Raw genomic sequence first — 27,544 nt, 5'->3', positions numbered from 1 at the left:
TTGTATAAGCAAATGGGAAATCCTGGGAATTTTCAGTAAATTTTCGCCTCCAACTTGGCCTGGTGTGTCTTGTTTCTCATCTCACACAAAATTTCAGCAAGTTCTAATATTATAGTCAAACTGAAGTAGCATGTTCAAAAGCCATGTTTTTAGCACCTAGTAATATCAGGTAATGAACAGTCATGCTCATTAAATTTTCATTGTGAAATGGGATTTTTATCAGTGCCTTAAAACAAGCAAACAAAACCCCAACTGTCTCCTATTACACCCACAGTTGCATTTGTTCATTATACCTGCTAATCAGCAATTAGTTTAATGCCAGCATAACTGGAATGGAATAACGGCTCCAGATGCTACGACAAAGGAAGTTTTCATTCCTTAACAATGCACCTTTAGGAACAGCAGGAAGGGAACGTGTCTCAGAGAAAACAAGATTCTCTGCCAACATATCAACTGAAGAAATGATGCAACAGAAAATTCTTCATGTGCACAACAGCCTGAGTTAAAAACTAAGCAGTACTTCACGCATTCATAATAGCTTCCCGGCCTATCAATGGAGGTGAAGTGAAAAGATTAGGTATAAGGACTCTTCTAGACTCTATAAGCAAGATAAAACCTGGTTTTATACTTAAAACATGAATAGCTATATTTTTCAATCATTGACTTAAAATGGTAAAAGACTGCTTTTCACCTCTTCTGGTGTCCAGAGTTCAGAAAGGTGCACTGAATGCTAACACAAGCAAACTTCTCAGTGCTACACAAAGGCTGGTTTCTGTTCTTATTTTAAAATACTCGTGGTGTAAATATTTCCTAAAATTCTTGTATGCTTCAGTCCAGTCCTCCTCTTTATCTTTTCCCCATCTTCTGGATTCCCAAAACAAAAGCAGACCATTCTTCTTCTCTGTCTCAAAGTGGGGAGGGAAGAGAGTTAACTGCAAAGCACATCACCTCCAACACCAATCTTTGAGGCTGCATGCCAAGGTATCTTCAAGGTCTTGATCTCAGACACCAGTCTGAGAAACACACTACGAAGAATGTAATACATATTGCTCCTGTTCAGTTTGAATTACAATTTCATTCTCTAATTCTTCTTGGTTGTATTATGTGTAATTTTCTTGACTAATACCACCTATTTTAAAAAGAAAGGAAAATATCTAGCTCCTTTCTTCTTGGTCACAATCTGACACTAAATAACTTACTGAAACACCTAACATTTTGGTATGAAGTGCCCAAATAAATTTGCCTGGAGCAACACTTCATAGCACAGCAAAGCTCTGCCAATCCCCAAATTCAACAACACAAGCAGCACGACAACTTCCCTGCCATTAAAGCTTGCTTTTTTCTTTTTTTTTTTTTTTGTTTTCAGCATTTCAGTGAACTCCTACGTTATTCCAGGTCACATATAAAAATCTATCTATATCTATTTCTACAGTATGAAACATCATAAATTGTCATATATGGTAAAAAAACCCAGTGTAACTGATGGTGGTACTATATGGTTGCTATTTTCTAAGCGTTTGGGGTTTGCTAATTGATCACAAACTTCAGGAGTATACAACGGTTCTCTCAAACACAGGTCTAGATCAATGAAGTTCTATTCCAGCACAAAAACACCCAACCCATAAAGCCAGAAGAATAAACCAAATCCCTGGTCTTTTCTTGTTTAAGCTAATCAGACTGATTTATTATTTTCCTGTCATCAGTTGTTTATCTCAGGTTTGAGCTAATTATTCATCCATTTCTAAAAGTATATAAAAAGAAGAAGAATAGTCCCAACAAGTACAAGTCACTCCATTTACTCACCAACCCATTTCCTTTCAACCTTTCCAGAGTTCAAACAGAAGCAGCGTGCAAAAATCCTAGGTTAAGTGGCAGAACCTTTTGAATAATTACTAAAAAGAAACCCTGTCCACATAGATCAAAGGATAATTAAAAGGAAAACATAAATGAAAAAATGTTAAAGTATTTATAGCACTAGACAGAGGGCCAGAGGTGCCATAAAGCTGATGGCAGAAACGGAGAGTTTCCAGCTTACATTTTAATTAAGAAAACATTCACATATATGTCAATGTGAAACAAAACATCCCAAAATTTAACATCTTACATATTCCAAATCTAGTTTGCTAATATGCAATAGCATTATTATTATTATTTATTCAGCCTATCCCCTACTGCCTCACAAAGGCAAAACTGATTTTGGAAGTGAAGAGCTTGCACAATATGCAGAATATATATACTCAGTACATTCCTTCCATTAACATACTTTTGAATGAAGCTTTTTTTATGCCACCAGTCAAATTCCCCAATCTTGGTGTCCCTACATACATTTCACTCCATGGATATGACCCATTTTCCTCCTCTAGTCCTGTATTCTTTTGTGTCCTTCTTTAAAAAAAAAAAACAAAAAAAACACCAAACCAAAAAGCCCCATCTAGACAGCTTCTTCTTTTGCAGAACAGCTTTACATTCCTGAGAGTGAATAACTGTTGGAACAAGACTGCCTCCAAATGTTCCAGGACTTGTCAGACATTGTAATCAGGGGACTTTCCCTGTGGTTGTCGCAGTCGAATTTGTAAGGTAGAAAATGCTCCCACAGTCACATGAAAGAAGAGCTGCCACAGGTTGCGCAGTTCATACAGATACATGTTACACAGGCAAATTAACCCAAAAGTCAGGAAGGATTTGGCATTCCTCCAGCCTGTGTAGTATACAAATAGGTAACACTGTCAGGAAGAAAAAAGGAATCGGATTACCACATGGAAAATAACTTCCACTGAAGAAACATTATCTCGTCATCGAGAAATTACAAAACAGAAACAAGTAAAACTCTAAATCAAACATGTAAGAACAGTAGCAATTTAGCTGTCATGGAAGGGTGAAAAGTACCTGATATCAATACAAGGTTACATTTTGCTGCCATTAAATGCCCTTTGAGAACAATTCTCTCATAATAATTGATTACAACCTGCAATAATGAGTGGCTCATGACAAAGCAAAGTGGATGTTCCTGGCAGTCTCTGGTCAAAATACACCCTGCTCCACCCCAGCAACGGCAAAGGAACATGAGCCAGTGTTAAGTCTTCTTCAGGCAAAGCAGTGGGAAGGACAGGGAAAATACCAGGGCCCTGAAGACGGGAACACTCAGCACAAGGCAATCCCCCAGATACCAGCCCAGTGTCCTCTTAGAGTTAATGAAGAGGATTAACTGGTGGATGCGGAGAGGTCCACATATATCCACTGTCCTTCTTCGGGTGCTGCAAGATGGATCACATTTGGGGAGAAATACACAACTCTACTGTAGTTCTACACTTTAAGGGTCAGTTTTTGCACGCTGTGGTGTAACACAATGTCAGGACTGCCCACAGTTTCCCACTCTGCCTTCTTCCTGCTGCAACTGGAAATCTGTTTGAGTATCTCACTTCAGATTTTATCTCTAAAAGGACAGAGATGTCCAGTACTTTTTTTGTGGACATTATTTTTACTTCTGCTATTGTTCAAACTACCTCCTTGACTTCCACAAAAAAACTGTCTGCCCTCTCTGGATTCTAGCCATTTCGACCTGATGAAGAGAGTTTCTGCTGTGCTTCAAGGTAGGTAACAACATCACTTGGGCTTACTTTGTATTCCAAATCTGTTCCCAGTGGATATATAACCATGCTCACACAATTTTTTTAACAGCATTCATCATCAGATTATCTAAGTGTCATTTCTGTTCTTCTTGAGCATTTGCCACATTTTATCAGAATCAGAGAAACACTACTTTATTTTTTTTCATTTTTCATGTTCCTCAAAAAAGGGCAAAAGCATTGTACACTTACAACTGAACAATGCAATTCATTGAGGTTACTTTATATTCTATTTGAAATGTAACCACTTTCTAATGAAGCATGCATTTCCACTGTAACTGTGGCTCAGATTAATAAAACTGCTTGTGATTTTTCGATACCTAAATATCTTCAGAGATGTGAGTACTGACAATATCGGTAAGATTTGTACGTCCTTCCTCCAAAGCAAAGAAAAACCAGATATAAGTAATCTGCGCATTTCAGAGTCTAGATGGAATTCCTCTGAACCTGCTTGGCCATTTTGAGCAGAGCAAATGCAACCTACTTGGGTTGACAGGTTTACAAATCACATCTAAAAGAGCAATTAGTTGGTTCTAGTATCTCAGCAATAAGAATTCAGATAATTTCCTAGCGTCAGCGCCACCACTGACAACATATGCAGAAGTGTAACTGCTTCCAAGATTAAAATAAAGAGTCAGGATATGCTTCATCAAAATGATTAATAAACATGAAGGGTTTCAAAACCAAAAATACCACAGAAGTTTAAAAATGTCACTGCAACATGATGTCGAATGACTGTGAATTTTACTGAAGATCTGTTTTAAATGACTTCTGGGACTTATTTTTTCATTAGTCTAGGTCCGAGATGCTAGAAGATTTGCCACTTACAAAACAGAGCACCAGTCCAAAGGCCAAAACACTGTGGTTTTAATACCTTGCTATAACAAGAGCTGTTATGAAATTCCTGAGGGCTTTTTTTTCTTCTATTGAAGGGAGGTGTTAGCACAGCAATTACTGAGCACGCTTTTATGTAGAAGGCTCCTATGCTACTTCAGAGAAGATTTTGATTTTTGATTTTTTAAGATTTATTTATTTTTAACAAATGTTAAGAAATGACTGGAAGCTCAGCTCCTAATACTCTGCCCTTCAGGTACAACTGAGACAGTTGTTACTTTTGCACACTTTTTTCTTTAGAAGAGACTAGAAACCATGGAGGAACACTAGACATGTCAGCTCTAGATGAACTGGAACAGGCAATTCTCGACTTCTTGGACATATTATGTCCCTGCCTGTGGCAGGGCGGTTGGAACTAGATGATCTTTAAGGTCCCTTCCAACCCAAACCATTCTATGATTCTATGATTATCAGAGCTCCTAATCTTAGTTATTTTACCCTGAGAACACTAGCATTGCTCTTTTGTCAGTGTTGCGATATTCAGTTACAATTTTATAAGCAAAATAGGCCATAAACCAGAAATAGAATAACTTAAGAGTTTACTGGAAAATGGCACTTTGAAGGGTACAAAAAAAATCAACCAGATGTAAAAAACCTTAGACAATTAAAAATCATAGTTTATATTTTAATGCTGCTAAGAAAGTGTCCTAAAGCTTTACATTCGATTTCAATATAAAAGTGAACCTAAATACTGGTAGCAGTAGAGAGTGTACGGTAGATGCTGATGGTGATGGACCATTCCTCCACAATGCTAGAACAGTTGCTACTTTTCTCCTTAGACAATCTAAAAATATACAGATCACATACCGTACATGAAAATGTAAAGGGAACACTATTATTATTTCAGTTTGATACATAAAGATATATGCCTGCAGCCTTAACGGGCCACTCAATACATCCCACGTATTACTACAATACTTCAAAAAGAAGCAGGGGATTTTCTTTGTGCTGTCTACTCTCACTTGCATTCTTGGTTTTCAGAGCTGGTCCAAAGAGCTTCATTTCAAATGCAAAAAGAGCTGGCATAGAAACTCTTCACTTTAGGCATTTATTGGCTCCTAACGATCATGATGAAATTACATTCTTCATCATTGCACACTGAATGTTAGTGAGCCTAGAACATCCTGTTCCATGTAAGTCACGTTTTTTGCCTGCACACCTTGTTTAGAAACATTTTCTTGGAAACTAGAAAGAGAAACACACTGCTATGTTGTTATTAACTGAACAAGAGAATACAACATTATGGAAGCCTTGTGAGTGAACGATAACGAAATGTGTTGTCATGCAACGTATGGAATTAACCTCCTGAACTCCTAAATGTGGCAAAAGAACATCAGAACATGCCATAGAACTGCCATCCCTCTTAGTTTTGAAAAATGATCAATTACATATTGTATGAATCACACAAGAGTCTTGACAGATATATTTTGAATATTAAGGAAAAGCCTGCATTCCGAGCTGCATGGATTCTTTCTTTAAAATAGATCTATTCAAGTCAGACAGTGGGGGAAAGACATTATGTCCTTATGTCTCAATGCACAGACATGAATACTTTATAAAGAATAAGGTTTCTAATTTGGTAGAGGAGGGAAGAATGTGTATTTTTCACACAAAAAAGAATGGAGGAGCTCCACCTTATCTGATATGGAACAGACTGTTGGCATGGAAAATTAACACTGATCTGAAGAATTATTTAAGGCAGAAGCTGATGAAAAGTCAATCAGTGGTGAAGAATACAAATTGTACTGTGACATTTTGCTAGAGATATAGAGAATGGAGATTACAGGTAACCTGGACAAAAGGCTGACTGATAGAAAGGCTGATATAAAATGAAAATCCTGAGATATTATTTTATTTTACAGTCTGACACTCTACTAAACATTGGCACATGGAAACAAGTAGAAACTGCATACTCCACTCCACGTGCAGGAGATTAAAAGTCAAAGGAATTGTAATAACAGCAGTTGAGCATGACAGACATTATAGTCATAGCTAAACATAACAGTAGTGTCACTGAATGACAAATGCCAATGGGCACCAGAACACCTTACTACAAATTGTATGGGAAAGTCAAATCCAGATGCAGAAAGAAAACCCGCAGACCTGATGCAACGTGAAACATCAGACAGGAGAAGGAAAACATAGTGGAAAGTGGCTGAAAGCTTCGAGAAGGAAGAAGATGCACAATAATGTACAAAGCGAGGAAAATTCTGGGGTGTAGTGCCTAGGTATTACTGTATTTACTTCAAGTCTTCTCAAAGGAAAGCAGCAGTAAGGCATTTGTTCAGATGTTTAGATTTACTTGAACTATGAAACTATTACATTAAGGAAATGACATAACCTCCATGTGACTTTAGAGATAAATTGTAAGCTCCAGACAGAAAAGCATACCAAATCTCTTAATCAACTAACAGGAGAAAAATGACAGCAAACAGAAGCTCTTTGTATCAGTCTACTGAATGACAGTTTATGATTAACTAAATAAAACTGACCCAAAATTATTTTTATAATCATCCTATTCAAGTATCTGTGACATTTAAGAAAACATGATGACATTTATACATGACTGGGTAATGTTTCTAAACTGTAGTGAATTATGAAGCAGAAGAACGCACCTGGTACAAACAGGCTGCTGTTCCAAGAAAAAATGCAATAACATAGCTGAAATCTTCACCTTCATTCTGTGAAAATAAAACAAAACCCCATGTTTTATAATGTTTCAGTGAAATACCAGATATTTACAGTATGAAAGTTATTCATTAATATATGCTAAAATAGTGTCTCCTAGAGATTTATAATCATTCTATACTATGCTAAACCAAAAGAGTTAGCACTAATCATTGCTTACCTGTATGTCTGGAAAAAATCCACCTGATCTGGAATCTGACCAAAATGCTTATTCACAATAGACAACTAATGCAGAGATTTTCAAAAGCCTTAAAGGCAGTCCAGCTCTAACACTGGACACTTACTTTCTCCAGATGCCTTTGAAAATTCGAGTCTAAACACTGGTAACTACCTTTAATAACAACTTTGCAGAATCGTGCCTTCCTCCAGCTTCACAAAATGGAAATGAGATAAAAGGAAAAGACAGAAACTGGCCACCAGGGTGTGGTAAAATTCCACACAGAGAATAATGCCGGCAGCTCTGTGTTCATGGCAGTGAAAACAAACAAAAGCACATGAATCTACCACGGAAAGACTATTGGAAAATTAAGTTTTCTTGAAGGAAAAGATGGAAAAATTTACTTGGAAGTGATAGGTCTTTCCACTATACGTTCAAAAAACAAAACCAAAAAATTTCCTTCCAACTTATTCAAACAGTTGTTAATAGTTTCTATAGAGCTGAGCAGTATACATTTACATGCTCAGTGATTATTCTAACTGCATTTACAACAAACATCTGCGACAATGAAAAACTTTCCCAGGAGAACAACGGGTACTCATGCAAATGCTCTTCCTTGAAAGTGGAATTCATTTTGAGAAGAAGGTGGTCCACTCAGAACTACAACTTGTTTCTGCTCAGAGTATGTTCAGTGTGAAGCATTTGCAACTACAGTGTTGACTAGGGAAAAGTTTGTACGTCTGCACATAAACTTACCCACACAATGCAGTACACTCCTAAACCATACATAAATCTTTGCCCCAGTGCCACTGCATATTTGCTGGAGTATCGCTACAGAGCGTAACAATTTTGCTAACACCCAAATAAAACCACTGATTATAAAGGAAACACTTGTTCAGAGAGAAGCTTTTGAATGACTTCTCAGAAGAAGTTTCATTAATCATGTTTTGGATTATTTCTCTCTAAACCTTGTGGATTTTTCCATAATAAAGTAAATTAAGAGAAATTTTAATGGATTTTTAGTGTGCCTCATTTGTCAGAAACGAAAAAATATCTTCCATCTATACTGCCATCTATTACCTCCAGATGCAATAACATATAGAATAAAATTAATTGGCTGCCCTATCATCAGTTCAATAGGTTAATCTAACACTGGCATTCCTTTTTAAAAAATCAGCTGTGGAAAGGTAACAAAACAAGTTCTAGAAACATTACACTAAGTGGTAGAAATCTGTTCAGCACTATTTGTACTACAGTGTACTTCCAATTCATTCCTACTTATAAACTGAGAATTGTGCATAACAGAAAAATCTAATTAGGGACAAAGTAGAGAAGTATGTTCACTATTTCACACTTGGTTTTTCTTTAAAAAAACAAACCAAATACAACTCATAAGAAGGACCTAGCATGGAACACTTTCATTAACCCTGTTCATCTATTCAATAGTCTTCAGAAAATGCTGAGACCTCAAATATTACTGCTTTATTAAATCTTTACGTGTATCAATAATTACGTATGACAGCTGGAATACAGGTCATCTTCTTTACCTTCCCTAAAAAATCCATTAGGTATCAAAAGCATTGCAGTTATGAAGTCCAGATATAAGTTTGAATAAAAGATTATCTATCAGCCAAGGAAGATTTCCATTTTCTCTCCGAAAACTTCCATGGGGTTTTTAGTTTCTACCTCCATCACCACAACAGTAGAGCCACTTAAAAAAGTCTCTTTTTTTGTTCTAACACACATGAACTTCCTGTGCGTGCTTGCTTGCAAGCACTACCAGCATATTCACTTGGAACTGCTTGAAATCATTAACCACTATTATTTTCATTGTAGCAATGAGAATACAACTAGCAGAAGAAATGGAATAGAAAGAAACTGAAAGGCTATAGGGAGAGTCAGAGCAGAGAGTTCACATAAACAAATACATGTTTGTTGGGCAGGTTGTTTGGTGAAGGGGGTGGTGTTGTTTTAGGGGAGGGTTTTTAGAAGAAATCACTTGACAGTTTCCCTTACATTTATCTTTTCAGCACACACAGAGAAATACACATCCTACTTAAGAAGGTTTATTAAAAACAAACAAAAACTAAAAACGGTTTCTAAAAAACAATTTTACAAAACCTGTTTAAAGATCCCTGCTCTGTGGACCTTTCCAAAAAATTGGCCAGATTTTCAAAGCTGTTCATCATTTCTCTCAAGTGTTTTTAAATAACATCTATTAAAATTAAACGTCTCATATCCTGGCATAAATTTAGAAAACAGAACATTATGTTCTCATACTCACTGCTACCAAGGTACCTAGGGAAGGAGTCGGCCACCCACCTTCTACTGCTTTTGAAACTCACAGCCTCAAAGAATGATGCAGCACACTCAAGAAGGATGCATAAACGATATAGATTTCATAAACAGAGGTCTGACCTCACAAACAATATTTCTGAAAATAAAACTGGCAAGACTTAGTTCATATAGCAAGCATCTTCTAAGGTGATATTATGACTCCTATGATGCATAACTCTTAAATTCATAAACACGTACAATACCTGGAGAAGACTTTCTATGGCATGAAAGCCACGAATTAAATTCAAAGCCCCACATAACAGACTAAGTACAAATGAGACAATCCCTGACAGAGTCACAGGTTCCAGACGCTGATGAGGAGCTGCAAAGCAAAAGATCAAAAAAAGATATCAAAGGTCAAAGCAATGTCTTTAGAAATTTAGTAAAATAGTAATTTCATTTTTCAGTGGCTTCTAGCTCAAGAAGAGATCACTGAAGCAAACTACAAAAAAAAAAACCACAATCTTTTTTTCTAAAAAGAAGAAGAAACACTTTAAATATTTCAACACAAGGTTTAACAAAAAGTACACTTTCCTTCCATTCACATATATAATTGTCTTATTATATTTAGTCTTTAACTCAATACACTCAGTTTGTTCAGTATGGTACTGAAAGATGCTCAAACATGCCCGGAAATCAATGGCAAATGATGCATTTGCTAGTGAAATTTGTTTACAATTAGTAACCAGCTAATAAGTCACGTACTTAAGAGCTCCTCTCACCACCTCCACTTTTCTTTAACACTAATGCATTAGCAGAGCCATTGAGACAGATTTAGCTTGTTTGCTGGATGGAACACTCTAAGGCAAAGCTATTACAGTCCCCTACCTTAAAAAATACAGCCAGTGAGTGCTACCAAAGATACAAATAAAAAGACAGCTCTGAAACTAAGCTAGTATCTGTATTACAACCTTATACAGACCTTCCAGATAGTGCTTAGAAGTCTCCTACAAAACATATTAAAATTAAAACACGCTTTCTTTCTATGCACACCCACTCTTTTGGACTTAGCTAGGGTCACAAGTACATAAACGTTGTGTATGTTCCTCATTAGTGTCCCTTTCCATAATTAATAACAGAAATCAAATATGAAAAAAACAATGCAAAACTCTTAACAGTCTAGGCAACGCTGGGAAAACAATAGGGGTACTGAGCCATAGTTAAATCATTCTGTTCAAATCAACGAAGCGTAAAGATGTGAACAATGAGGTTAATGAACTGTAACATTAATAGAGAGAGGGGTGTCAATCCTGATTGTTTGCATTGCACAGATCCAGGAAAAAGGCTTTTCAAACAGCTTATGAACTTACAGAACCTAAAGAAAAAATGACAAAAGCTATTTCACATTGATAAGCAGACAGGGCTCTCTAATTACGAGTGTGTGATAACTTAAAAATAAAACACAAAATTAGTTGTTAATGCATTTGTGCTGAATTTAATAGTGTAATCAGTATTTTTAAATTTTTTTTAACAAAAGCATAACCCATGTTTAACTTCCAGAGCTTATTGCTTTTCTAGCTGTAGTGCATATGAGAGGAATACTAACAGCAATTACTCAGTTAAGGTTAGACATGCTATTTGCATACCAAACCATTCTTTTTCAGTGACTTGTAACTGGTTGTTTTGTTTGGTTTTTTTAAACCACCTCATTTAGACACTGGCAAAAAGCTGAAGGCGTATATGACTGTTTTTAGACAAAAGTCACTGCATTTCACTAACCGGTGGATAAAATCAGTTCACTGCTCTCCAAGCATAGCTCTCCAGACAACCTCATTTTCCCAGCCATCAGGGTAACTTTAAAACATCGCGTGTTAAAACGGCATTTAAAACACCTCTTTGAGAACCACGGGGGGAGAAGTAGAGAGTCTTGTCAGCGAAATCAAGACAGTCTATGAAGGATCATAAAACAGTAACTTTTCTCTCTTATTAAACTATGAAAATAAACCCCAAAACTTTAAAGGACGTTGCATACCACTACTGATGCCATCAAGCTCTCCAGGGTTTAATAAATTTTAGTGTTACAATCAAAGCAACAAGAGTCACCAAAATACAAAAAAAAATAAAAGGAAAACCAGAAGAAGGAAGGAGGAGTGTCAGAGGAGGCGGGGCAAAGGACAACTGACCTTGAGTCAGTACATCCATAGATCTTAGAGAGATGATAATTGCCATATCAAAAACTCTCTAACACAAGCCAAGGATCAAATAAAGCACAAATTTTGAATTAAAATGTTGAAATCTAAATAAAAAATTAGGAAGTTTGCACAATATGAGAAACTGCACTACTTGTAAGGATGCTTATTTAAAAATAAAAGCAAAAAAAAAATTGACTACACCATCAAGCAAAAAGAAACTTTGATTTGAGAACTGCTCCTTCATTGGAAAAAAGCTCAGAAAACAGCAAATTTATCCTAACCAAATAAATACCTAAAACATCACACATCAGCATGCTGTCGCCCTATTTCTAATGTCTGCCAATACCTACATTCACCTTTAAAGCAAAATTCTATCCATAATCTGCACTTTCTGCTTCACACTTTAATAATTACCTCTATTCCTCATTACACAGCACAACTTTCGCTAAAGGAATAGGTCTGCTATTTTCAATTACTTTAACAACAGAGCAGGCCTAGCCACTAGACCTTGGATACATATCCAATTACAAGTGTAAGCAAGTAACAGACAATGCTTCATCAGCATAGCCAAAACTAATACATCAAATTCTGCCATTCCGTGTAGCAAAACAAGATTTGCATCTAACTTCCCCGGCGTGCTATCCAACTTGATTTAACACAATTCACTTATAGCAAGTCATACTTTTAACAGGACAGCATATCCAGGAAATTACACTAGGTAAACCATATCTTTTTGTGAGAATTTGTCCTTAGAGCAAAGGAGAAACTTTGAAGTCTAGCCAACTGAGTGGGTAGCAAACTTCCAAAGTTCCTTTCAAGGGTGGAGAGAAGCAATGAAAGTAAAGAATCACAGAACTATTAGCAGATGTGCTAAAAAAGACACTGTTATTCAACAGCATCTAAAATTTGAAGAGGTGAAGGAGCAAAATGCAAACCTCTCATAATGTACAGCCCTTTGATGGTGAGTTTCTACAGCAATTCAAGGAAGGAAGTGGATAACTGAACAGACAGATCTATGGAATTCAGAAGAAGAAAGTTAAAAGTAAGAGAGTAAAAAAAAGAAAGTTGACACAGAATGAGAAGAGGACAACAGAACAGCTTCTGTAAGACAGGTTGTGGAAAGGTAGGTGAAAAAAAAATTGGAAGATCATCTGCCAATTATTGTTTAATTTTACTCTATAGTAAAAAGAGAAGTGGTGCTTACGCGTTTTAATTTAGGTCCATATGATCTTCCAACACTTTTACTCAGAAAAGTGGTAAAAACCTCATCTCCCACTACACGGACAACTTTAAAAATACAGCCAGTTTTGACACAGGCGTATTCTCTCATGCTAATTGTTTTTTTCTTTTTCCAACTACAGGTAGTTTGAATCTAGACAATTTTCAGAGTTAACCAGTTGCCCTCATAACCTCTTCCACAAGCCAGGATTACACTGGAACATTGAAAAGTAACAATATAAGCATCAGAAGTGGCCAAAGAATGGTATTGCAGCATAACATACCTTTAAAAACAAGATGCACATATCAGTAGTAGAAGACTAAAGGTACATATGGTGCTGCTTAAAAGATTCCACTTGTCTAAACAATTTAAACATCTTCACACATTTCCTTTACTAATTTTCCAGAATTGATCTCTAATACTGTTAAATAGCAAATACTGAGATCATAAGCCATTTCTACACTGTCTCATAGCACCTAAAACTCTCAGGATCAGGGCCTCAGCAGTACAAACACGGCACCCCAGCGATTCTGTTTGTTTTTCATTTTCAGTAGAAAGTAGTTTTCGATCTTCTAAAGGAAACTTTACAAGTAAGTAGAGTAATTAGGAGAATACACTGGCAAAGAGATCCTATTAAAATATAGATAATATATATGTAAAATATATATTAAAATATATATAACTGCACAAAATTAAGCTGATCTCTCATATTACAGAACTTTAGGAAGTGTTTAGCTTTACGACTGCAATTTTCACCCTAACACTGTAAAGTGAATGGCATCGGTTATGTCTGTCCAGGATAACTAGCCTTACTAGTACTACAGAGGTACTGTTTGGAAAAAAGCGAAGATATTAAACAATTAAAAGCAGCCCTTCCTTTGATTCTATTTATGATTTTGCTTCTCTAAACTTGAAGCCTGAAATGAGATTCTGTCAGTTTCACGTGTGGATTCCATGTATTAGTGCAAGGATTTGGCAAGTTTTAAGTTGTCTGTCCTGCTGGGAAACACCTAAAGGTGGGCCTCAAACTGATTCAGAGCATTCACTTAACAGCACAAATCTTAAACTCAGTTCAAGCACACAATTCCATATTTAACTTCTACATTAAGTCAGTTAATGTTTTAAAAAATCAATGACTAGTTAAATGCATGTGGCAAGTATATACAAAATTGCTGTTATTGACATCATACACAAAGCAGTTATTTTAGAGAGTAGATCTTTTAGCCAGCTTTGGATTTTCACTGTCACAGATGCTTCCTGAAGTGATGCTTCTCCCTCCAGCTGCTGTAACTCATGACACTATGCTCTTAGTTTATGTCATCATTGGGTCTTACTGGGCAGAAATAATAAAAATTTTCATAGATCTCAAAAGGTCAGAAAAAAAAAGAAGATCATCTTGTTAAGTGCTCATCTTCATTTGCTTATTTTCATGTAGACTTTTTTTTTCCCTTCAATAAAGCAGTCCATTGAATAGACCCATTTGCCTCTCTGAGTGCCTTGGGAAGATATGCACTTTCAGCAGAGGACAAAACAGACACATAAGCTAAAATACATGTAAAGTCTTGGGTGCTTTATGCTTTAAGAACATCATGGTGGAAAAAAGCTTTTTTTAAAGAAAAAAAAAATCCAAAAGAAAAATTAATTCTACTACCCTGCATCTGTCTCATTTAAGGATACAAAAAACAAAAGTCTGAAACTTACCTGCAGATATCTTACCAGTACCCTTATATTCCGCCACAGATAAATGTGCGAACCCATTAGCTGAACCAAGCTCTGACATGGAAATTTGATAAGGTGGTCTCAGCTTGATTTCTGTCTGCATGTCAGCAAGATTCATCTTTGTTGACAAAGAACGTGTGTTGTTATATCTCTGTTTGGTCCTCTGAATGAAATTATCTGTGTAAAATTTAAAATAAAAAGGTATATCCTTATGGACTTTTGTTAATTACATAATTCAAGACCATGTGGCTTTATGTACTACATACTTCACAAATTCAAATATGTTGTTTGAAATGCTTGCATTGACCTTGGAATTTCTAATACTATTTCTGTTTTCTGACTAATATATCATGGGCTATTTAATTCTGAAGTAAAAAAAAAATTAAGCTCTAGAAATCTAATTACTTAATAACTGTGAATAAACTAATGACTTTTCACTGCATGAGACTGAATGCATTGCTAATACAATGGATTTATTGCACTTATTCTAGCTTTTCTGTTAGTTTAGTAAATATCCTTAGGAAAAAATTAACTCCTGCATTCAAGTATAAACTTACTTGAGTATGAAACGTGCCTGAAAAATATTCAGGTGGAGAACATTAATAACATGTTATACAGATATAAAAACTGTAACAGACCTACATTCTAACCTCTAATGCATTTTATAAGAATATTTAAAATAACTGCCTAACATATAGTATTAAAGCAACAGATATTAATGGAATCCATAACAGCTGTTATCTGGTATATATGGGATTAGTCGTATTTGGAGTTTGCATGACAGAAGATTAAATGCTTCACTATATCATAAGACAAATAAAAATCTCTCCCTTTCATGTACTGAACAAAAATTACAGCACAGCTAAGAGCAAACATGAAATTGCAATCTTTTACTTGAGAAATTTATGACTCAATGCCTTTACAGGTTAACTACTTCAACAGGTATGAAGTCAAACAACTCCTAGTATTATTAACTAGAAGATGAACTCCACATTTGGTCACACAAGGCTTAACGCAAAACCTACTGGAATAAACAGAAAGATTATAAACAAGTTTGGGTAAAACTCTATTAGCCTAATTTAATGCCCACAGAATTATTTCTTTATTGACTCTAATGGGAGTTAAATCAGATTCTAAATCCACCTGAAATACAGCTATAAACTGCCTTGGACATTTTTGGTTTGTGTGCATTAAGCTGCACAACTATTTAAATACTCATTTGTCTTAGTGTGAGAATGAAGGGAAAAAAATGTCAGATCCTTACCAAACTCTATAAAACAGTACGGTCTGACAGCAGTATTTGTCTTCATCATATTGTAGGTAGTGATGAACTCTTTCTGAAGCTCATCCAGGAAGCAGAAAGAGAGGACACTGGGATAATTTTCAGTGCACAACATCATATAGCTTACTCCGAGAGAACTGATAAAGCTATAGTGGAGACAAAAAATTCAAAATTTCAAATTTAAATCCAGGTAATTCACTGCTTCACTAGTCTGATCTCATATTGTATAATCAGAAACACTAAAACTGCCCTGGGGTAACACAGGAATTAATGCTTACTGAAAAGCCCAACGCTACTCTAGAAGAAAAACAATTTATTTTAGGCAATGTTTTACTTTAACACCACATTGTACCATCATGATAAGCTGTGTTACACATATACGTGTAAGTATATATATAAGGGGTGTGTGTGTACACATATGTACACACCCTCACATACATGGAATATAAAGTAACAAAGCTTTTGGGATATAGAAACACAGCAGGCTTGTCCCATAATCGCTTTTCATTCATCTCAAATGCAGAATATGTGACCTGGTGAATCCCAAAAATGCAAAAACGTATCTTCACAGCTGGGGTGAGGGCAATTGGTTCTTTCTAAACTATGTGAGGAAATAAAACTGTTCCGTGGAACAAGGGATTCACCACTCTCCACAGATAGCTGCAAGGATGACCAGAGATGGCAAATATGAAATTAGAAAGGAACAGTTTTCAATACACGTATCCCTCTTGCATTTAGGCAATTCACTAAGTAGAGATCACATTTTTACAACATTCAAATTTCTTCAAAACCTTGGTACATAACTTACACTACTAAACATAATCAAAGACAAAAGTAATAAAATACTCTTGACTAAGCCTTTTATCCGATTCTTAGGTTTCTTTTAAGCTGATCAGTTTATAAGCCAATTTAGCTCAGCCAAAGTGCAACCGAATTACCAACTACACACAGGTACACCTAGTTACCAATACTAAGGAGAAAGGTCACATATAAAGCAAAATTCTGAGTAAACAATAGATTCAAAGAGCTATTTCATGATAATACAATGCTGCGAACAGGGGAAAAAAGAGCATCTTCTGAATTATTACTTAATCAGTGTTGACATGCAGGTACACTATCAAATTGACTAGCTCAAAAAATTTAGGAATAGTTATTAAAAAATAGTCAAAACACAAAAGCATGAAGAGGAAACGAAAAGCATTGTTGTGAAAGTGCTGGATGGAGCAGTAGGATAGGTAAGCTCCATTCAACCAGTCAAGACTTTACTACACACTGCCTCCACACTACAAAAATCATTCCCACCCCTCCTACTCCCTCACTCCTCGTGGGCCATATGAAATAATTATTGAGTTACGCTCAGTTTTTAGGGTATGTTTTCTCTGAAGTTAATAGAAATTCTGAAGGTACAATAAAAGGGCCTAATTCCATAACATCATAACCACAAGTTTTCAGAAACACTGGGTTATGAAAGTATTTGGGTACTTTCTTAAAATGGTGTAGATGAAAAAGAGAAAATAAATGAATACTAGTTGAACTATCATGATGAAGAACAAGTCTGGTCATTTTCATGTCAGAAACGACCTTGACATTTAAATAAATATTTCTAGTAGGTCAAGGACTTCGGTATTTATAAAAATACTGTCAATTTCAAACAAGAACTTCCACCAAAGTTTGAGTACATTTCAGATCTTACTATAATTTGTCAATTTTAAATTTCTGATGCATAAATACTGCCAAGAATTAACCTTAATTTGATTAATCATTTCTAACATGAACTGTTAACTTTTTAACTTACAGACAGACACAACCCAGGATGTCACAAATACATAAAAGAGAAGTCTTACTTTATATTATACTGCCCAGTTTTCAGAGTACACCTATCAGGAAGCTGAGAAAGTTTCTTTGAGAGCATTTTAAAATATTTTCTACATTCTTGCATTCCCATGCTCTGATCATAATCAGTAGATGCAGACAGTGGGAGTCCATCCCTCACACGGACCACAGAGGCAGATAAAATCATAGACATTGCCAACAGAGTTAACGACAATCTGCAACAAAACAAATCAGGAGGAATCAGAATTAAGGTAAAAGCAAAACCAATGGAGTTAACTGTGATTAATCAAACTTCCCAAGCTGTACACTGGACTAATGCTTAAAATGGGGCACAGGGAGGATTTTGAACTGTAACTCAGATTAGAGTCCTAACTGAACAGCACCTAGTAAGTCTACGTGAACCACAAAGCAGCAGCACATCTGTCACGTTTTCAAATATTTTTATCTGAACTGCCATAAATCCTCACCTAGAGATACCTGTGGAGACTGAAACACTGTTACTTAGCCTTAGTACTACTGTAGCGCTTGCACCCTTCAAGCTGTGAGTCTTCTTGTTTAGTGAGACAACAATTATAGTGTAAACAAAGAACAATAGCTGGAGAGGAAAAATGTGTACTGTAGAGATATGCCAGATGGAAAAGTGATCTAGGTCTTGATCAAGCAATAATATTCATGCGCTTTCACGAAACTGTGTTACTGAGTACATGCTTAAGTACACTGACAAACACAGACTTACACAACTTACATACTATCAAATAGGAAATCAAGGAATCGGGACAGCAAGGAATGTAATCCAGCTCTCCCAACTCACAACAGAATTTCTTACACATGAAACATCTTTTTTCTTATCTGAGTCTCCATTTTCTTTAAATCTGCAAAATGCTTCTATCAGTATTACACAAATACTGAGCAGGTTGAAATAGTGCTTGCAAAGCCTACATGTTTTTACTGTATTTAATTTTCAAATCATAATAATTAAAGCTTCATGGAATATACTCGCTTAAAAAAGAAAAAGTTGTGTATTTAAACATTTCTTCGTCAAAAGGAAAAAATTTATAGCAGGCATTTAACGGTATAAAAACACACCCTGCAGTCTTTCAAGACTGAAGACACATTTTTAAAACTTTAAAGTTCTTTAAACCTTACATTAAACCAAAACATCCAAAAGTTTAGCAAGACAAGCATTAAAAGAAGAATTAGTTATCTGCTAAGTATCAGTACACAAGTTTGTCCTCTTGCAAGTGGGCGAACTGCTAGAATTTATATGAAGCCAAAAGCAAACACTTCCTCAACTCTTAACACTGCTCTGCAGACTCCTACCATATACTACACTTATCACTTAGAGATTATGACAAAAATAGATTTTTGCCTCCCTCAGACGATGCTACTGAGGTTCCATACAGTCACAAACTGCAAAGAAAACAGATTTCTGAATACAGCTGAAATATGCTTTCATGTGCAATACTGACATGTTTACAGCACCTTTCAAACTATGACATTAAGGGTGCTTTACGAGCCTTAGCAACTGAAGGACTGTATTCTGAAAAGTCAGGAATCCAAATTTTCCCAAAACAGCACTGCCTCTTTATAAAAGAGAGGAAATAGCTATTCTTCCCTGAACTCTCACCTCCCCTATTCCCACTACCCAAAGGTAACATATACATCAGGATATTTATTGAATAATACTCAATATTCAGGTTTTTCAAGAGTATTTACTCCTCAAAGAGAAAGAAGCACATAATAATGAAAACACTGAAAATGTGTTGTAATTTTCAATTTAAGAAATTCAGCTTCATCAGCAGTCAAACTTCAACATGCTTTGAGACGCATCACATTAGCTAAATAAATTCCAAATTAATACTCTTCTAATTTTACTTGTATAGCATATCAGACTTTCACCAAAGTCAGAACAGCAGCAGAAGCCACTGTTGCCTGTAGTCTAGCGAATACCTCTGGGCTTTTATCAGGTACGCTTGTTATTTCAGCACTTCACTACAGAATTCCCTATTGGTACAAAGTGCTTCGATCAGCTCGACACAAAAACAGAAAAAAAAACAACTTTAGGACTTGCTCTAGATTAGCGTGCTGGAGTGAAGCATTCTAGAAATTAAACCTGCAGTTGTAGAAACTTTTACCTATCTCTATTTGAGTTCATGCATGTGCTCCCAGCAGGACAATTCACATGGAAAGCACAAGGCACTCATGTTCTTAACTATGCTGCTAACCATGTAACCACAGCAGGAGCTCAAGAGCATGGTAAAAATGCAGAGGAGCTTTAAGCTGTAATGGTTCTCCAACAATAACCACCTCTACCACTTGGAACTCAGTCTTGAAAGGGAATTCCTGGAGCTGTATCAATATAAACATAAGAACAATGATATGACAGTGAAGTTTAAAATTCCCCTCATTAACTTACTTGCACACAATGTAACTTCACAGATCTGCATTTCCTTTGATGAAGCAAATAACTTCATTCACACCTAATATGAAGAATGGAACTTAGCTCCATGTCCTGTTTTAGGAAAAGGTAGGAAATAGGACAGCACCGCAGGAGAAACTCAGAATCCTGTAGCCAGCTCTCAGAAGGAAAAATATTGTTCTGTTCACTTTTTAAATGATCTTGATGATTAAAGTTCATGTTGAGCTATCTGATGAGATAAGAACAAACAGAAAAAGTTAATAAACATTATTTACTGGCTAACAATGTTCTTCAGCTCTTTTTGTGAGGGCACGCTTATTAGAAAGGCCTGAACACACCCCAGGGAGATTACTCAAGAGGTATTCAGGTAAAAAGAAAACTAGAACAGAAATATTAAAATGTTTCTATGTTCTTTAAGTGAAGTTGAGGAAGTTCCATCACTCCAGCCATTTATGTATTCGTCTGCACAGTACATGAGCAATTCAAGGTAACACAACCTTTGACTCTGAATCCCATCATTCACCCCATACACTAAATTTAATCTATAATCTCCTCCAATCAGAAACCTGAAAACCTCGGGAACATAATACAACACAACCACAGCTGTATTTCCAAAGCATTAAAATCTTCAATATTCAATCTAACAATAGTTGCTCTACTCCTACAACTAAGGACAAAGAATATAAATATCACTAACAACAGCATGTATGCACAGACAACAGACAAAGCAAAGGATAAAGACCCCTTTAGAGGTATCCTTTCAATTTTTATGTCTATTCTACATGTAAATAAATATTTGCAGAAATCTAGAACAAAAATCGGTTACTTTCTTCAAGACTTCTACTTATATTTAGAGAAATTAGGCTCTCTAAGAGAAGATAAGCCTCCATTAAAACCTACCAATTCTCTTAATGTACTACAAAATCACACAAGGTAAAAGTTGTGTTAAGATGCAGTCTTAAGATCATCAGTCAGCCAGGTTTTGTTACTCTCATCTGAAAAATCCACCCAGTGAAAATATGTACTTTATCCTCAGCTCCCTAACAGTGGAATCAGACAGCTATCTAAAAAATGAAGCTAATAAAAGAAAATCACTTTGGCTGGAACATCACACATATGTGAAGAGATGTGTAATACACATACTGTAACAAAACATTCAGCCTTACTTGAAAATGTATTAATATAGGAAAAAACAAAAAGGCTCTACAGAAGGAGCCAAGTGGTAAATTTGATATAGATTTATAGAGGTAGAGATTGAAGAAAGAACATTGAAGATATTGTAGTGTTTTTACAACTACCTTTTAATGTCTTTTTTAAACATCTATTCAAAACTGCACAAAGTAATTCACCATACCATTACAAATTTCATAGGTTTTCCTCCAAAATTCTATATCCATCAAACACCTGAAAACATCAAAAGACTGCACTTCCACTACAAATGGTCTACAAATCCATTACAGGCCAATAAAAATGAACAGGGATTGGGTTCACGATCTCATTCTACGCCGGAACCAAGGAGTATCAAATCCAGACAGAGGTGTTAGGCTCACGGGTACCATAGATGGTTCTTCACAAAACATGCAGTTAGCCCGCGGAACGGCTTGTCACAGGATGCTGTCAGTGCTAAAACATTATGTGAATTCATGAGGCAACTGGAAAAGTTCACAGAAAAACTACACAGGTTATTAAAACAAACACTACAGGGAGAGTACACCATGGAAGCATCACTCCACGCTTGTGCTATTCTTCCATTTCCCCGTGTGCTTCTACTTCTGGCCCATCTTTACTGATTTCCCCTTACACCGACACCTCACAGCCCTCCCTGCAAATGAGGGCTGGGAGAACTCATGGAAAAGAAGAACATGGAGAAAGCTGGCCACAGACAGGAAAGAGCCAACTGGAACGGTGATTCCTCTGTTACTCCGCTGTCCCTAATTTATTATACGTATGTCAACCTCCACTGCTTTCACAGAAAGGAACTATCATATGTGGTCTCAGTTTCATTTCCCCCGACGAGCAGGAAAATTCGGATGATGGAAACCAGAGCCAGTTTTACAGTGCTTTTTTTTTTTTGAAGACGGATTCAATTATCATCTTGTTTATTTGTGTGTTATGATGGCACTTGGTCCTGAGCCAGCATCTAGAAAAGTCCTAGAAAGTAGTATATGTTCCAGTCTTCTTTTGTAACGAATTGGTCTTCCAATTTCTGATCTGACAATAATTGTTTTATACCTATCTGACATATTTTCATAACTTTTTTTACACGTAAGTGTTTGAAAGTGACCTGTGAATATGGTTTGCTTGGGATACTTCTGCACCTGCTGGCCTTCAGCACCAACTTAATGAAGGCATTTCTTGCCAGGATGTCTGCCTCTCATGACAACTTTCCATAAAATATAAAGTTGGGAAGTGGTTGCAAACTGCACACCTGCTTGATGCAGAATGAAGATACAGTTTCTGTGCTTCATGCATACACAATACTGTGGGACAATTTATGGTCCCCACTTTTGAGGGTTGTCACAGCTGCATTATGCAGGCAGGAGTCTTAATTCTTCCACTCTACAGCATACTTCAGAAATCTGTATTACAAACTAAAGCACTACAGAAGGACACAACAAATAAAGCCACGTTGACATCATCAGGTATGACCAGACAAGGAAACAATCCTAAACCATTAGCCCATATATAATCCTTCTCATAAAACAGAGGAAAAACAGATGTTGGAAACAGAATCAGGATTCTGAAAAACTAAGGGAACGGAACAAGCTGCATCCCAAAGGTCGGGAACTTGACCCCTCCGTCTACCACCTACTTACATGGCGGCTTCGACACCATCATTTGCACTATTTGCAAGAGGTAGTGTGGTACCGACTTAAACGGGTTCCCACTGCTTTAGATTGCAAAACTGTATACAAAACGTCGATGCCTACACAGCCAGCCAGGAGGGTGGCAGATCCGGGCCACAACGGGCTTCTGTTACAAAACGACATTTACGAAGAGGCCTGAACTGCCACCCACGGCCTCCTGCACCCCACCTGCCCGCTGCCCCCGGCAGCAAACCTCGAGTGACAAAGCCGGAGGCAGCCGGTGCCGAGGGACGCGCCGACCCCCCTCTCTCATTCCGGCTGACGCCCCCGTGGCTCCCGCGGCCGGGCTGACAGCCCCAGGCGCACCGCAGCCCCCGGCAGGGCGGCGGCCCGTAAGGCTGAGAAACCGGCGACAAGCCGCTTCGCTTCGCAAGAGCAGCCCCGCGCCCACACCGGGAGTCCTGCGGCGCTCCGGCAGCCTCCCCGCCCCGGGCCTGGAGCCGGAAGGGGAAGGCAGGCGGCACCCGAGACCCCGGCCCAGGAAGACCGGGCAGCCGCAGGGCCCTGTGGCAGCACCTTCCAGCACCATCCCGTCCCTCGCCCTCCCTCACGCCGGCAGGCTCCGGGCGGCGAGCAGGCCCCGGGCGGCACAGGCCCCGGGCGGCGGGCAGGCCGCGTCGCCTAGCAACGGCACCGCGGGGGAGGGGCTCGAGCTACCTGGCTCACCGGAGCGGAGCGGCGGCGGCACCGGCACCGGCGCGCGGCCACGGCGGCCGCCTCCCGCCAGGCATTGTGGGTACTGTCCACGTCTGCCCCGCGCCCCCCCCGCCGGCGGGGGAGCGCCCCTCACGTGACGCGGACGCGGACGCGCCATTGCTCCGCGGGCGGCGCGGGGCGGGGCTGGAGCGTCGCTATGGCGACAGGGCGGGGCCGAGCCGGCCCTGAGGGCGCTCCGCGCCGGCGCCGCTCCGGTAGCGCTGCCTCAGGGGACTGCTAGGCGCAGCCGGCGGAGGCCCTCGGGCTGCGGCGCGGCCCCGGTGCTGCGCCTCAGGCGCCGTTTCCTCAGGCGCCGGAGCCCTGAGGAGAAGGGGGTGCCTCCCCCAGCCCGCGGTGGGTCCCATTCCTTCAAGGTGGCGTCGCTTCATATAACCACAGAATCGTTTTGGTTGGAAAGGACCTTTAAGATCATCAAGTCCAACCGTTAACCCAGCACTGCCAAGTCCACACCACATCCACACGTCTTTTAAATCACTCCAGGGATGGTGACTCCACCACTTCCCAGGGCAGCCTGTTCCAGTGCTTGACAACTCTTTCAGCGAATAAATTGTTCCTGATATCCAATCCGAACCTCCCCTGGCGCAACTTCAGGCCATTTCCTCTTGTCCTCTCGCTCATTACTTGGGAGAACATTCTGACCCCCACCTCACCATGACCTTCTTTCAGGTAGTTGTAGACAGCGATAAGGTCTCCCCTCAGCCTCCTTTTCTCCAGACTACGCAACCCCAGTTCCCTCAGCCACTCCTCGTAAGACTTGTGCTCTAGAAGGCCTGCTTCATGCAGGCTTTCCCCCACCGCTCAGAACAGGGCTGCCCCGTTAATCTTCAGCGCCTCTCTGAACTTCGTCCCTGCAGCCTGGAATGTTGGCTGGGTTGCTGGGGAGTTGGGCTGGGTTTGTAGCTGTCGGTCAAAGAGGTTGAAGTGTCCCAACACCACTCGTGTTGCAGAAAGCCCCCGGTGTGTCAGGGCGGGGAGGCAGCCTCGCTAATGCTAGTTCTCTGCTTTACGCATCTTTGGCTAATTCTTAATTAGCCTCATTTTCAAAAGAACTGAGGTTTAGTAATTGTGGTTTTGGGGTTCTCCTGTGTAATAACTTTTAACTATAGTTGGCCAATTTCCACCAGGTTTAATGGATGCACATAGAACTTGGCATATGCTTAGCGCTGTATAAACAACAAGATATGTGTTAGGTGTTTTCTGATGGGGCAGCAAACATGGCTGCTGATGGGGAGGATGTATGATGGTGACGTAGTTGTCACCAGAAAAAGTGCACCGAGATGACACCAGCTGCTAGACTGACTACTCTCGTTTCCAGGCAAATCAACTGGGCATGTTTCAACAATAAATGACAATACAAAAATGAAAGTTTGCAAATTTCATTACTAATCCCAAAGTGAGGTTCCTATTTTAAAACTACTTTCTTTACCAATGAAAGAATAATTTTCTCCCTGTATTGCTCTTCAACTTTACTGTTTTCCTACTGTATCATACAGTTTTAGTCTGTTGGCTCAAATCTCCAATGAAAGCAGCTTATTTCCTCACCAACACCATTTAATTTATCCTTCCATCTGTTACTACTTCACTATCCAAGTGCTCGTAGCATTGCAAAGAGTGTTGGGGTAGAGGTAACATACCTCACACTCTGGGCTTTTGGGCTTTACTGAGCTTCGCTCAGGAGCAAGGTAATCAAACGGATGGCACTGAAGCACATTAACACTCTCCAACCTCAAATCTGCCTTCTCTAAGCAGCATAAAGTATTTCAAGTGGACACCTATGGCGACCCCAGATATCATTGGGGTGTCTCCTCACTCCCTACCCCTGAGACAGTGTCTGTGAATGCCACTGATCCAGGTGTGGTGAAATGATCTCTTGGCTCTTACAACCAGGTGTAAGTTGCTCTTGCTGGAGATTAATTTCGCCCTTTTAGCCTCCAGGCTTTCTTCTCCATGCTTCCAGCAAAGATCAGCTAAGCTGAGGAATCGAGCTCTCTGTGTCAAATGAGGCTGCAGCAAGTGATACAAGGTTAGCTCTGGCCATGGAGTTGAGTAACAGAGGTGAAGGGAAGACTGGCAAAAAGAGAAAAATTGTTTTCAGAGACTCAAAATGAGACAGGGAAGCAGTGAGGTGGGGGGTCAGGAGACAGGGGTGGCGTGGAGTTGTGGGAGAGGGCAGCAGGTGCAGGTGAGCAGAGGGGCCACTGCAGGAGAGGTCACCTGCAGGTGTTAGTGAGGTTGTTTTTCTCTGAACATAAAATCTCAAGGAAAAAGTGATGTCCTGGAGACCACAGGAGAAGACCCTTTTCTGAGCATCCTTCTTGCAGTGAAAGCTGTTTGTTGGAGGAGCTGCCAAAGACATGCCCCACGAACAAGTCTTGCTTAAGTGTCACAAGGGATGGAGAGTCTGCGTGTTTCAATAAGCACCTTTGCATCTCCAAGTTAGTATCTTGGCCTGGCAGGAAGAGTTTGTGTTCCCTGTTGGACTTTTGTAGAGCTGAGCATGGGAACATCTCAATCCTGACTGACTAGGCATAACTGTAGCATGCGTTCAGAAGACGATACATTAATTTGAATAATTTCCAGAGAGTCCTTATCCTGTATAAACAGAGTACACAGTATTACAAGCTGGTACACAATTTAACAGCTTATGATAGAATCTACTATAGTGCTGAGAAGGAGTGATTACTTAATTAGAGACTGCCTAAAGGTTTGTGATAAGTGTATACGTGTGTAATTTTAATTTTTCTGTTCTTCTGAGCTGTTTATCTTTCAACCCTAAAATTCTCTTGACCTTTTGTAAATGTTTTGAAGGGAAAAGATAAGCATTTTGCATTTACATAAACAGGACTTCAAAAATTATATACACATCTATTAGTTAAGACTTACACATTCCTAGGGGGGAAAAAGCTTAATATTCTTTATTTTCAGGTCCTGAGGGAGGTAGTGACAGAGTCAGAAGTGGGGTTACAGCTGCAGCATTCCCAGCTTTCACGATGAACTTAAATCACACCTGTTATTCAAAAATTTGCATGCCTAACAAGCCAGTTAACACTTAAAATAGCTTTTTTTCTTGTCCTGTTGACTCCCCTAAGACATGAAAGCAGCAGAACATTGTTAGAGGAGCACCATGCAGTGAATAAATTAGAAAGCTGCAGCCAGAGATAAAACTGAGATTCATAAGAAGTAAATCCAGCCAGTGCAAAGGAAAACCAAAGTGGAGGAATGTAGGTGTTTCAGAAGGAGGACAAGAGGTGAGGAGATGAAGAGGAGTACGAGACAGGGTATGGAGAGCACCAGAGGTTGAAGAGAGGGCTGGACAGGAAGGACTGGTGCCAAAGAAGTCCCTGGGATGCCAAACCCCTCAGAGATGATAGCGAGGTGTGTCTTCATGAGTACAGCAAAATAGTGAAGCCATGTGCTCACTTCATGTGTCATCAGGCAGCTGAGGGCAAAACCTGACAGCAAACACTCAGAGACAAGTCAGGACGGGATTTATCTCACCAAAGATTAATTATCTGGGAATTGCCCACTGTGAAGATCTTTGTTGCTGTTTCTCATCAGTCACTGCAGGGGGAGCAGACATTTCCAGCTGCATTTATACGCCTCGGGTTTAGATGACTAAATGTAGGGAAGACAAACCCTTAGGCTCTGTTCACT

General features: G+C 38.7%; 1 protein-coding gene across 2 annotated transcripts; it reads right to left on the bottom strand.

The window, feature by feature from the left end:
- Positions 1 to 1,332: 1,332 nt before the first annotated feature.
- Positions 1,333 to 23,914, bottom strand: SEC22A (SEC22 homolog A, vesicle trafficking protein). 2 transcript variants are annotated; one of them, XM_068407730.1, is made up of 8 exons: positions 23,831 to 23,914; positions 20,304 to 20,535; positions 17,899 to 18,102; positions 16,037 to 16,200; positions 14,755 to 14,949; positions 9,906 to 10,024; positions 7,136 to 7,201; positions 1,333 to 2,723 (listed from the first exon to the last, which is right to left on the bottom strand). In XM_068407730.1, exons 3-8 carry the CDS (start codon positions 18,078 to 18,080, stop codon positions 2,523 to 2,525), a joined length of 927 nt encoding a protein of 308 aa, XP_068263831.1. In that variant the 5' UTR covers positions 18,081 to 18,102; positions 20,304 to 20,535; positions 23,831 to 23,914; the 3' UTR covers positions 1,333 to 2,522. The 2 variants fall into 2 exon arrangements, with proteins under 2 accessions (XP_068263831.1, XP_068263832.1); XM_068407731.1 differs by having other exon boundaries at positions 23,840 to 23,902.
- Positions 23,915 to 27,544: the final 3,630 nt, after the last annotated feature.

The sequence above is a fragment of the Nyctibius grandis genome, chromosome 9 (genome assembly GCF_013368605.1).
Source record: "Nyctibius grandis isolate bNycGra1 chromosome 9, bNycGra1.pri, whole genome shotgun sequence".
In the NCBI taxonomy this organism is placed as follows: Eukaryota; Metazoa; Chordata; class Aves; order Nyctibiiformes; family Nyctibiidae; genus Nyctibius; species Nyctibius grandis.
Note: the sequence above shows the minus strand (reverse complement) of the source record. Positions and strands in the feature narration are given on the sequence as shown.

Coding starts and splice junctions, on each gene's coding strand:
- SEC22A (XM_068407730.1), bottom strand. CDS start 18,080: ATGTCTATGATTTTATCTGCCTCTGTGGTCCGTGTGAGGGATGGACTC. Junction 14,950..16,036: donor GTACTGTTTTATAGAGTTTG/GTAAGGATCTGA, acceptor AATTTTACACAG/ATAATTTCATTCAGAGGACC. Junction 7,202..9,905: donor CCATAGAAAGTCTTCTCCAG/GTATTGTACGTG, acceptor TTATTTTCACAG/AATGAAGGTGAAGATTTCAG.